General features: G+C 47.0%; 1 protein-coding gene across 1 annotated transcript; it reads left to right on the plus strand.

Moving 5' to 3' along the window:
- Positions 1 to 1,051: 1,051 nt before the first annotated feature.
- MYLPF (myosin light chain, phosphorylatable, fast skeletal muscle) lies at positions 1,052 to 12,286 on the plus strand. The gene is made up of 7 exons (XM_015406388.1): positions 1,052 to 1,133; positions 4,043 to 4,138; positions 8,967 to 9,042; positions 9,149 to 9,253; positions 9,351 to 9,429; positions 10,059 to 10,107; positions 11,922 to 12,286. Exons 1-7 carry the CDS (start codon positions 1,131 to 1,133, stop codon positions 12,024 to 12,026), a joined length of 513 nt encoding a protein of 170 aa, XP_015261874.1. The 5' UTR covers positions 1,052 to 1,130; the 3' UTR covers positions 12,027 to 12,286.
- The last annotated feature ends 612 nt before the right edge of the window (positions 12,287 to 12,898 follow it).

The raw sequence follows: 12,898 nt of genomic DNA on the forward strand, positions 1-12,898 counted from the left end.
CTGTAAGGATGAGAAAGAGGGAACTGTGAAGGCTTGGAGAAGCCTCTGCAGTTTCCCTGCTTCCACATTGTCTTCCTGCCCTTAAAGCACCTGGCTACATTTGGGACTTTTTAGAGGGAAATCACCGGGAAGGGGGGACAAAGAAGGAGATGAATGGACTGGGTGTCCGAGAGCTGTCTGCAGTGGGGTGGGGGAAGAACTTAGATGGCTATCTTTAGGAGCCTCTTGCCTGGGTGCCTCACCAGCGACAGCTGGGGCCAAGCATCCCAAAAAGGAAATTTTCTCAGGGACACTGGATACCCTTGGCTGGGAGAGAGGGAGGAAGGGTGGAGAGGGGGGATGAAAGAAAGAAGGAATGCGTTCATTCTGCATCTTGTGCTTTAAACTCTGCTGCGTGAAGCCTTTGAACGTGTTTTGGCATAAGAGTCAGCATCCTTTTCACCTGGCCACACCAAAAAATGATGAGAATGCCATCACCCCGCCCAGTGCCTGCCTGTTTGCCTGCAGAAGGACCTCTGGGCCAAATATCCCATCATCCCAATAGGTGGCCCGGCCCTGAGTTCAAGTTAGCCCTTTATTTTCTGGTGTCCGTGCCACAGAGTGGTAGACCTAGCAATACCCACCAGACAGAAAGAGACAAAGTTTTGATGCTTTGCAGACGCTGGTGTGTGCAACCTGGCGGATATAACAGAAATGAATTCAAGATCTCGAAGTTTTACACAAGGAGGGCCGATACATGGATGCTTAGTATTTTGACAAACAAACAAGAAAATCCCTGAATGAGGCTTAAAGAGGGACCGTTCCCAAACTCTGTGAGGGGAAAGGTAAATCTGGGGTGCTGTGGACCCTTCAGATAAAAAACATTGGAAAAGTCAAACCCAATATACGTCTCCCCTTCTCCAAGAAAGGAGCTGGCCCATTTGCGTTCCTCCGCAGTCTATTTCTGGACTCTGGTTACCCCCCACCCCTGGAGCCAAACTGGAAGACAGGGCTATAGTTAGCTGCCCCGCCTCCCACAGTGGGTGTCTATATAACCCCAAGGGAATTGGCAGCCTGCGCCTAGGCTACTCACCCTTCCGGGACATCCCCATCGCACCCACAGCCACTGCTCACTGGCCCACTGAGACAAAATGGTAAGTGGAATAGGTATCATAGGGTCCCGAAGGAAAGGAGGGGCAGTGGAAACTGGCTAATATCCCCTCCTCCTTGCCTGGTCCTTTGGAAATTTACAACCTCAAAGTGGAGAGAAAGTTAAAAAAAGGAATATTGGTCTCTTGAACAGTTTTCTTCCTTCCTTTCTGAGGGTCTAGGATTTGCAGTTTTTGTCTTGGTTAAAGATGTGATCTAGCTAGAAGATGTTGGACAAAAGGGGGGGAACCTTATTCTATTTTACTCTGTGAAAGGACTACTGGTGGCATACGAGTCTCTTTATCTGCTTTCCTCTTGTGCTCATCTGGTCCGCCCTCCCCTTTTCTCTCCTCACACACACACACATCTGGCCTTTTCCTTTTCTTCCCACTTCATATTTCCCTAGCCAGGCGGAAGAAATATTTATGTTCAGTCAGAGGATATCTTGGAGCTACCGAAGAATGACTGAGGAGTGATGTTTTAGCGGGGAGGCCATGAAGAGCAGCTGGGGCTTTTTGTAAAGGAAAGAGAATTGGGGAGGCTGGCAAAACGGGATCCAGAATGGCGTGTGATGGAGCACGATAAAAAATAATCCCACATACCTGGAGCTCTCTCTCCCCTTTAAGATCCTGCCCTGATTCCCAGTCTTCCACCGTGCACCCAAGAACTTGCTGGTGTATCCTTTCAAGCTCTTAATAACCGCACCGTGGTCTTAATTCTTGAATAACGCAACAAACCCCTTAACGCAACTGGGTATCAGATGGACCTCTTATGAAATCCAGTGACCGTGCCCCCCCCCCCGCAAAGGCCAGCTGCAAAGGAATCTGTTTTAAGGGGGGGAATTCAAAGAAGCAAAGGGCAACTAGCAACTGCTGAAGAGACAGGTGCTGCCGAATTCAGTCAAAAGGAGCTGTGATACAGAGTTTAAGAGCCGGTCAGGATCTAGGGGTACTGCAACCTCCCTTTTTGTGGGTAATAGGAAACTCGGGGAACGCACATTTTTCTTTTGCCTTTTGAAGCTCTTTGTATCCCCTGAAACATGACCAGGTCACGCACCTCGTTTTATGCAACCCGGAGCCCAGTGGGTGCTGACAGCACCCTGCAAAAGGTGCTTACGGAGCAGCTCAGGGGTTACTCATGAGAGTAAGCCAAGCCCCAATACACTGCAGGCGAAAATTATTCCCATCGTAACCCCCGGCAACAACTTGGGTTACTGACAGTGCAAGCCTATGCTGAGTTACTCAAATGGGCTTACATGGGAGTAGCTCTGCAAAGGAATATACTGATTCGTATCCACGGCATGTCTGCTGGTACAAAAAGACACACCCACACACACTGGGATGTGTGTCTCAATTTCTTACTTTATGGCCCAGCCTAGCCCGATCCCGTCAGATCTCGGAAGCTAATCAGGGTCAGCCTTGGCTAGTATTTGGAAGGGCAGCCTCCAAGGAATACCAGGGTCATGACTCAGAGGCAGGAAATGGCAAACCACCTCTGAAATGTCTTTTGCCTTAAAAACAAGTCTAGCTTATCACCTAGTGGTGCATAACGCTAAACATCTAGAACTCCTGGCTGCCCGACAATCTTAGGATCTCCTGGCTATTCTACACACAATGCCATACGATAATTAATAAATTAACTTTATGGTTTCAGGTGGTATATGACAAAGAAAGCTTTGACTCAGGAGAGCTTCCGTCTTGGAAGGTTCTGTTGGTCTCTGTGGTGTTATTTCATGGCATAGGTGTACCTAAATCTTCAGACTATAGGCCACTTCTTAGACTCTCCCCTCTCCCCTCCAATGCAAACTTCTACCTGGGGAGGGAGTCCACCATTATGCCCTGCAGTGATCTTACTCTACTTACCTAGCATCGTCTAATCCAGCCTCTATTACCACCTTCCATATTTACGCATCCTTCGCTTAGCCCATTCCTATATTGGCAGCTGATATAATTGAAAGGGGGCTAAGAAACAGTCATTTCCCCCCTTCAAGCCCTCCTTAGGCCCTTTCCCCCCCCCACCAAACCTCTTTCCCAAGCCTTCTTTTGGGGGTGAATGTGTGTACTTCAGTGCACCTGGAATATGGAATTGCATCACACCCGTTTGGAAACTTTTGGGACAAGTTGCAAAATATTCTATACAAAATCAGCAGTAGGCTGTGATTTTGCTTTGACTATATTGACTCCCCCCCCCCAGCTAATTTCTGCACATTGAAGAAACTTTAGAAAAGCTTCTGAGCCAGACTTCTGATGTGTCACATTGTATGTGCTTCTGTACTATCATAACAGAAGAACACAGAGATTTGTATTAACTACAGGAGATGTAAACTTAGCCTATATCATTTACTGAGCTCCTTCCACACATACTTGAAGAAACAATCTTAGTTGTTACAAAACAGAAATATATATATTTGGTGGTACTTCAGGTATTCTTGACTACTTCACCTCTGTAACTTGAAGCTGTAATTGCAAGTTCTAAGCCAAGCCTGCCATTTTTTAAAAAAATAACATTTTTCCAGCTTCCGGACAACAGAGTTCCTTGATGCATCTTTTTCAGGATTCCAGTATGTTGTCATGACATACATGTTGGAATCTTCTGAAATTTCCTTGCACTCTGGGGGAATATACAAAACCTGGTACCAACATTCTGTTTTGGAGACAAATTGACTTTTTTTTTAAAAAGGGAAGAAAGGTTTCTTTAAATGGGGGAAAATATGTTTTCAGGCATCTTTTTTTCAAAGATTGAGGAATATGAAAGTATCAGAAATGTTTTTGAATGTTCCGCAAGCCTCTCAATATTTTATTATCTGGAAATGTGTGGAAGGAGCGCCCCCTTCTTGACACTTGTTCATGTGCTTTCATGTGCCTCGATGCTATGAATTGGCCTGATTGTTCATTCCCACCTTTACCTGTTCCAGGCACCCAAGAAGGCAAAGAGGAGGGGAGCAGCCGAAGGAGGAAGTTCCAATGTTTTCTCCATGTTTGACCAAACACAGATCCAGGAGTTCAAAGAGGTAAGAAACAAGGACAGAAGCGGAGGGAGGGAATGGATGCCATTTGCTGGAAGCAAGCCTAGACTCAGAGCTGGAGGGGATGCTCAAAACTACCGGCTCTCTATAAAGTTCACATTCTGAAAGAAGTTCCGAAGATGGTCTCCCCTCTGAGGGCCTCTTTTGTCCTTTCTGCGGCTTTCTCAACAGTGCCTTTAAAAAGGCAGAGGGATGAATGTTATTTCAGGTATGCAACAGCGGAACCATAATGTATATTGGGCTGACCCTGCAACCCTCATAGAATCATAGAATGTTAGAGTTGGAAGGGACCTTGCAAGTCATCTAGTCCAACCCCCTGCACTCTGCAGGAGCATAGCTGAAAGAAAGCCCTACATACCTACAACATACCCGAAAGATGGTCGTCCTCTGCACAGTGAAGCCCATTCGTCTCTACTCTTAAGTCAATTGATTTCAATGGGCTTAGATTGGAGTAACTCTGTGTAGGATGATACTGTTAATTTTGCTTGACTGTTTGGTGGAGATTTTGGCCCTGCTCTCAGAGAAAGAGGTGAACAAACCGGGATGTCTTTAAGGGCAAGAAAGAGCGATTTAAGTGTTTGTGGGGAAGACTAAGTTGCATGGACACAGCCAAGAGAGTAGATGTTCAGCCAAGAGAGTAGAAAGTCCAAGAAGAGATTTGTAAAGAATTTCCCAGTTATATAGATCACTGCCTTGAAATTGATAGATATTTTCTTTTTACCCCACTGGTAAATCTAGGTGTACCCCATTATTAAACATGGCAAATAACAGCCCCTTAGGGCTGTTTTAGGTTGGGAAAACAGTGTGTGGGGGCGTGGGAGGCTGGACTTCTCCTCATACACCATGGCCCGAATCCTAATTGGGCCCACACACCTAGGAATTAAGTTCTCCGCATGGTCTTACATCTGATCATGTGGCCCTATATGAGGCCCAGGGAAAACAATGTAACATAACAGGCCTTTTTTTTCTGGGGGAACACGCCAGAACAGAGTTCCGGAACCTCTTCGACAAAATTCTTTTGAAAACGTTTACAAGTTCATCAGTTTTCAGTATACAGATTGAAAACTTAGTTTCCCTCTTGAGCGTTCCGGCACCTCTTTTTCGAAAGAAAGAAGCCCTGTGTAGGTTGATCTTCAACTTCCTGTCTTATCTTTCTCCCGTCAGATGTAGAGTAGTGCTTGTGTAGTAGACTGGAGGAGGACCTGTGTAATGTTGTAGTAAAGAGGGTTGGACTAAGTCTGAGGAGTCTTCACTCAGCCATGAAAGCCACCCTGGGCCTGTCCCTATTTCTCAAGTTGGCCAACTTTAAAAGGTTGAGCTCCTTTGGGCAAGATTAAAAAAAATAAAAATAAATAAAAAATAGAGAACAGGGAACATTCCCAAGTCCTAAAAAGGACAAGGATCCATAGCAACTGTAATTTGACAAAGTTTTTGAAGTTGTTGTGTCTGTAGGACTTACAGAGCTTAGAAGAACTGATATTGTTGATGCCACTCACTCTTGCATGTTTCTGTCTCCTACGGCACCTCCATTCTGTTTACGACGGCGTCCTCCCCCATCCTCTCTACCACATGCATACATCCCATTTCAGGACCGTCTCTCCTTTAGTACTAATCCCAGTTCGTAGCAAGAGGCCCTCATGGAGGACGCCAGTGAAAGAGGCATCTCAGCTCCTGGGTCTCCATTTCCTTGCCCTTATGTGGGTGTTGCCGCCGCCCCTCAGTAACCCCCACCCCAAGAATGACGGAGGTTCCTTTCCGGGACCCTTGAGACACAGCAGTATCTATTTTGGGAAAGGGATAACTGAGACAGTAGGTGGCATCTGTGCTCGGACAGAACAAGCGCCAGCTCCTTACAAGGAGATCTTTGGAGACATATTCTGGACGACAGGGCTGGAGAAAGTGGGGTCACAGAAACCTATGGGAGTCAAGTCATTGACGGTGGAGACAGTAGAGATGCCAGCCTCCAGGTGGGACCTGGGGATGTCCTGGAATTACAGCTCATCTCCAGGCTACGGAGATCATTTCTCCTTGAGAAAATGGATGCTTTGGAGGGTAGACTCTTTGGCTTTGTGCCCCACTGCAGTCCCTGTCCTCCCCAGGGTCCAGCTCCAAATCTCCAGGAGTTTCCCAACCTGGAGCTGGCAACCCTGCCCCCCAATCCCCCACCAGTGACCAGGGGGGACCTAGCAATCCTAGGAGACAGGGTCCACTTTTGGAAAATCTAAAAAAACCTTAATCTTTAAGTCTCATTCTGAAGATAAAGGGGGGAAATGCTACATTTAAATAGTGGGGTGAGGACTCGCAGTGTTCCCGCTAAGCTGAGTCAGTGTGAGCCAGCTCACAGTTTTTTACCCTCCAGCTCACACATTTTTGTCTTCGCTCGGGAAGGAGGGCTCCAGAGCAAACTAATTTATGCAGTGGCCAAATGGCTGGCTCACAACTTTAATGCCAGGAGCTCACAAAGTAGAATTTTTGCTCACAAGACTCCACAGCTTAGAGGGAACATTGGTGAGGAGAATCCCCCTTTTAATTATAATTCATTCCAGCTCTGTTGGTTTTTAATGACAACCTGTTTTAAAAACTTTGGTGCAGACGCCACATCTCGCCAAGTAGGATACTGGAAGAGCAGCTTCAGTTTTTCTTCTAGCATTAACCACTCTTTGGGCATTCTTTTAGTTTTCCCCTTCTGCTTTCCTGACCTCTGTTTTTAGAGAGAATCTGTCTAGAAAGCCATTGCCAAGTACAGCAGAGAATATTTGGACTTGGTGGACCAACGGTCTTGACTCAGTATATGGTACCTTCATAGGTTCACTATTACTCCTTACTTTAAGGAGATTAGTGTCTCATGGAGGTCATCTTTGGGGGACAAGGTTCCAGAATTGCACAGCTTTGGGTTGCTGAGATAAAAATTCCAGAAGCATATACTCTCTTGATGTAAAAGTTGCTATATGTAAATTGTAAGCTGCTCAAGGCACAGATCCATCATTTGCCCATGGACACTAAAGGTGCAACATAATTAACAACAATCACTGCTACTAGTAGCACAGCCGTCCTCTCTGAATCTGTACAACGGCACTCTGGGGATTTTCCAGTTAGTGTTGTTTTTGTGCATTGGATTTTGACCACATGGATTGGAAACAGGGTTGCCAGCTCTGGGTTAGAAAATACCTGCAGATTTGAGGGGTGGAGCCTGAGGAGGACGGGGTTTGGGGAGGGGAGGGCCTTCCATGGGGTACAGTGCCATACGGTCCACCTTCCAAAGCAGCCATTTCTCCAGGTGAACTCATTTCTCTGTCACCTGGAGATCAGTTGTAAGCCCAGGAGATCTGGACTTGGAAATTGGCAGCCCTAACTGGAAAGGAAGGATTCGGATGGTGCTTCTGAAATAGGCCCCTCCATTACTGCACTCCAGCCACAATGGTGAATTGTTGGGAAGATGCAATTTCTGCCTCCCACCATTCCCAGCAATTGTAATTTACAGTTTTTCAAATGGAGAAAACACTGGCAAATCTTCCATTTGTGCATTCCCAGAAGGACAGGAACGGCTGTGCGCACATTGTGGTTGTCTAGCAGTTCCTTTGTAGCAGGAAGGAAACACGCATGGAGTGAAGTGGAGAAGGAGAAGAATGAGCGAGGCAGCAGATTCTCCCCCCCTCCCCCAGTGGCAGCCTCTGGAGATCTCATCAACAGCTCCTTTGGAATGTACCACCTGTCCCCCAAGGGAGGGGCTCAGGGTTTAATATGAGACAGAAGAAAATTGTTTCCATTCCTGGTAGAAGCAAAGAGGGATATCGGGTGACAGGTGTCTCCAGGGCACAGCTGCAGAGAAACAAGGGAGGGGAGAGTGGGGCCGAACGAGAATCAACCGCAGAAAACTGGGAGACATCAAGAGATGTTTGTTCCAGCCCGGGGCAATAGTGCAGGAGCTCTTTAACCTAACCTATCCAGCCAACTTGTTAAAATTCTACAGAAAGATTTGGCAACTTTGCTGAAAAATTACAGTATTTTTCGATTCTGTCTCCCTACACTGCTACCTAAAGATATCTAAAGTGCTTAACTACAATCCATCCCCGCTATATCTTGGCTATTCCTCATTTGCCCATGTTAATTTTGCTCCCTCTTGATATTAGGGCTTTTCAGATCGCAAGAAACCACCAATATAACCTGTTCATTTAATTTTCCAGGCCACTTAGTTAAGTGTATCCTATTTCCCCTCTCTTCTCCTCAATACTACCCTGCAGAACCTATGTTAACTCAATTGCTTTGTGGATGGCCTTCATAAAAGGTGGCGATCTAAGCTGGAAATTGCAGCCAGCTTTGTTATCGGCCATTACTCAGGTTGGAATGTCTTCCATCTTGTCAGGTAACAGAGCTGAAAGGAGGGAATAATCCAGAGGTCACCTATCAGAGCCCCAAAGTGTCCTTTCTGTCCACTATTTAATTAACCTTGAAGTCAGAACAGTTTGTTTGATATCCTTCTGAGAGTCAAAATGGACATTAAAAGAAAATTTGTACAAAACGGTTCATGTGCCCCCCCTCACAGACATTTACATGCTGACAGAAATGTGTTGGAATGAGCCCGCCAAAAATGCAAATGTGTTATGCAAATCCTGTATGCAAACAATGAAGTGGTTGAATTCTTATAGACATTCCATGAGGACAGTTGGAATCCGATATAAGAATCAAAGGCGGTTAGTTGGAAAGAGGAGCTACTGACTACCACACACATCGAGCAGGTCTATTGTAGCTTAGGTTGAAGGTGGCGATGCGTTTTCTGCAATCCTGCCATGGTTTCTTCTCTGTCTTTTCCTAGGCCTTCACTGTCATTGACCAGAACAGAGATGGCATCATTGACAAGGAAGACCTGAGAGACACGTTTGGTGCCATGGGTAAGACAAGAGAGAGTTCTGGAACAGCAGGACCATATGAAGAAGAGATGGGCAGCCCATGGACCCTACAAACCCAGTCCTCAGTCACCTTTCCTTGTCCCCACAGGGCGCCTAAATGTGAAGAATGAGGAGCTGGAGTCCATGATCAAAGAGGCCAGTGGCCCAATCAACTTCACCGTCTTCCTCACCATGTTTGGGGAGAAGCTGAAGGGTGAGTGATTTCCCCAGAGTTCTGCCCTTTCTTCTCTCCCGAGTTGATAGCCCTTTGGACTGTTAACTCCTCTCATTTGCTCTTTTGCCCCCACCAGGTGCTGATCCCGAGGACGTAATCATGTCTGCCTTCAAAGTCCTGGACCCCGATGGCAAGGGCACCATCAAGAAGCAATTGTGAGTACCTACCCCTCCCCTGTTAACGACAGGACGTTTTGGAGGTCATTCATTCATAGGGTCGCCTTAAGTTAGAAGTGGCTTGGTGGTACTTACCCATCAAGTGCCCAGAGGCACTATCTGCCAGAGGCACCGTCTCCCACATTATAAGCGTACATCCATTTAAGGCTCATTCAGTGACTGGTTTCACTCAGTCCTGGGAACTGTAATTTTTGTATGAATTATGAGAGAACAGGGAATGCTGACCAGATTCCAGTGGGTGATAGTTTGGAGAATTCCAATAGAGAGCCCCCCCGTCCTCGCAGAATGGAAGTTCCCAGGATTCCCTAGGAAGGGGAACTGATACACCATCGCCTTGAATCTTTGGTGGAGAGGATTAGAAATTCTGACAGTCCTGGACTCCAAAAGGGTGGGATTGTTGCCTGCTGAGAAATGGCCCCATTAGGGAGCTGAAGAATAAAGCAGGAACAATAGGATATTTTGAGTTTATGTACAATTGCAAGTGCGGGTGGAGGGATTCTCTGGAATTGGAGGCCTCTCAAGCTGGAGGGCTTGGGGTCAGTTTGATAGTGGGTCCCCAAAATTTGGGAGTCCCTCTCACATGCCCCGTTTTCTTTGGCTTCACACAGCTTGGAAGAACTTCTGAGCACCCAATGTGACCGGTTCACCCCAGAAGAGGTACGGCCGACATTTCTTCTCTTGCCCATATCTTCGTCCCTCTGCCTCTCCTAATCATACTTCCTCTGCCAGACGCTACTCCTTGTCAATATTTTTTTTTCCAAATCCAAATTTTACAAGGCTTTGAAATACAGTACCAGCCTTATTCAACATTACGAACAAATCAAGGTTTGTTTGTGATGGAGGCAAGCATAGTTTGTAGCCGGGTTCTCACAGTCTTTTCCCTTCCTCCCTCTCCTTTGTGTGGTCTTCTGCTTTCAATAAACATCCATTGACCGTGATGTCCAAATCTGGATACCACCGGAGCTAACTGGTGTTTGTTTCTTCCCCACAACCTGGTTTAATTACAGGCCAGGGCAGTGCTTTAATCAAGGAATAATTAAGGGCAGAATTCTGAGCATAAGCAGAACCTTTGTGCCCCCGCTGATTAATCACAGCTCATGCTTACCCATGGATTCCAGCCCAGAGGATCTGAGCAGGAGTGATCTCTACTATTTATCTACTTTTTCTGAGTGTAGGAGTGTAGCTCTGGTGTGAATCCAGAGAAGAGGGGAAAATACTTGACCAGTGGAATATTAGACATCGCTATTATGAACCTACAAGAAGGAGGACCCGTGATACTTGTGGGGTGGGGGAGGAGAAGCTCCACAGGAGGAGAAGGAAGCAGCCGCAGGTGAGCCTTCTCCCTGCCCCCCGTCTCCAGCACCCACAGCGAGGCCCGCGCCTTTCCAAGCCTTCTCTCCAAGCCTTCTCCCTCCTCCCCCCCAGCACCGGCGGCGAGAGGCCTGAACTCAGCCTGCCAAACTTTCTCCCCCGTTCCCCCAGCGGCAGCAGCGGTGGCGGGAGGCCTGAGCTCGCCCGCCAAACTTTCTCCCCCCCCGGGTGAGGGCTGCTTACAGCCCCTGCCCGCCAAGCCTTCTCCCTCCCCCTCCCTGGTGTCGGTGGCCCAGCCCGAGAGGCTGGGGCCCTGCCAATCTCTCCCCCCCTTCTTCCCCCTCTGCCGGTCTCTCCCCCCCCCCGTTCCAGCGGCTGATCTCCTCCTCCTCTCTCCCCGCCTCAGCTCTGGTGGCGAGGCCTGAGCAGCTTCCAACCACCGGCCAACCGCAGAGTCCCCAGAGCGTTCCCTGCGCATGCTCAGGAAACGCTCTTTTACTTTGGGGGGGGATTTAAATATCCCCCCTATATTTTTTCAACTTTTTAGATTTTTGCACACACCTGGGGACTGCCCCAAGTGTGCAGGAAAATCTCCGTGCCCCCCAGGTGCCCCCGATGTGCGGATTTAGATATCCGCACACAGGGGGCGCCTTCGCTATTAGATATATAGATTTCCTGTGGTCCAGAGCACTCCAGCTATGCCCCGATTGGCCAGTTTAAATGGCAAAGTTCCATCACGGTGGTAAAGTGACAGTTGGTAAGCTTCACAGAGAGGCCGTTAGTGAAGCAAAGGCAGTTTTGTAGAAAGCTATGTAAAAAAATTGCAAACACCTATTTATTTATTGTCAGATTTATACCCTGCCCTCCGTGCAAAGCAGGCTCAGGGCGGCTTTTAAATTTGTAACGCATCCTCTTTGCACCTGAATTTACCACTCTACCCATAACAATAGTTTCAGGTGGGTAGCTGTGCTGGTGTAGAGTAGAAGGGCATAATGTGAGTCCAGGATCACCTTAAAGACCAACAACATTTCCAGTGTACAAACCTTCCAAGAGTCGACACTCCCTTTGTCAGATACATCACCCCTACACATCTATATGTAAAAAATGCCAATAAGTGTATTGAAGGAGAGATGTGCCTAATGCTCTTTTTCTCCGTGCAGGTCAAGAACATGTGGCACGCCTTCCCTCCAGATGTAGCTGGCAACGTGGACTACAAGAACATTTGCTACGTCATCACACACGGAGAGGACAAGGAAGGGGAATAAACCCCAAATTTTCCCACCCCTTGTGGGGGAATCCACCCAGACACCCCCAGGCTGGGGAGTTTCCTTGACGCTAGTCCCGGGTGATCCACACATTTTTGTAAACCAACAATATACATGTCAATCAGTTATTTATTATTATTGGGGGGAGGAAAATTACACCCCTCCAACACCAAACCCTGTGCGCCTCTACCAGTCTTAACTTGACCGGGACCTTCCTCTGAAATGTCTTAATAAAGATGCGGACATCTCTGTTTCTAATGCTCCTGTTGTTACAGTCTTCTCTCAGCCTGAAATGCAGCTATCCTGGAATAAATGTACCTCTAGTAGCAAAATCTGTATCTAATGGTAAAGTGACTGACTGATGACAATCACAAAAACAGCAAAACTGGCCCATTCATGGATAAGGTAAAAGTTTCTGCATATTCTGGCGCCTTGTCAAGCATCAGAAAAAAGACGATTACACAAAAGAAGCAAAAGCATGCCCTCAAATCCTGCCAAAAGATATGGGCTGTTGAGTTACGAGCATGCTCTATGAGGCACAAAATGTTGAGAGCAGCTGAAAAACCATTAAAGGCAAAAACCGATGAGGGAAAATAAAGCCTGCTCAAAGCAATGATAGAGTAGTGAATCATGAAGAAGATTTCAGGATGGGGGTGGAATTTCCAAACACAATTCTTCATGGATCTCTGCCCCCCCCCATTTGTACAAGTTGAATTCCCCCAGATATTGTTTTAATTCATTTTTTATACATGTGTGCATGTGCACCTGGAAGACATAGGGAACACTTTCCCTATGAAGAAAGGTTAAAACGCTTGGGGCTCTTGACATGATTGAGGTTTATAAGATTATGCATGGGATAGAGCAGGTAGGGA

This window comes from Gekko japonicus, unplaced genomic scaffold (genome assembly GCF_001447785.1).
Source record: "Gekko japonicus isolate JY-2015 unplaced genomic scaffold, Gekko_japonicus_V1.1 scaffold2698, whole genome shotgun sequence".
In the NCBI taxonomy this organism is placed as follows: Eukaryota; Metazoa; Chordata; class Lepidosauria; order Squamata; family Gekkonidae; genus Gekko; species Gekko japonicus.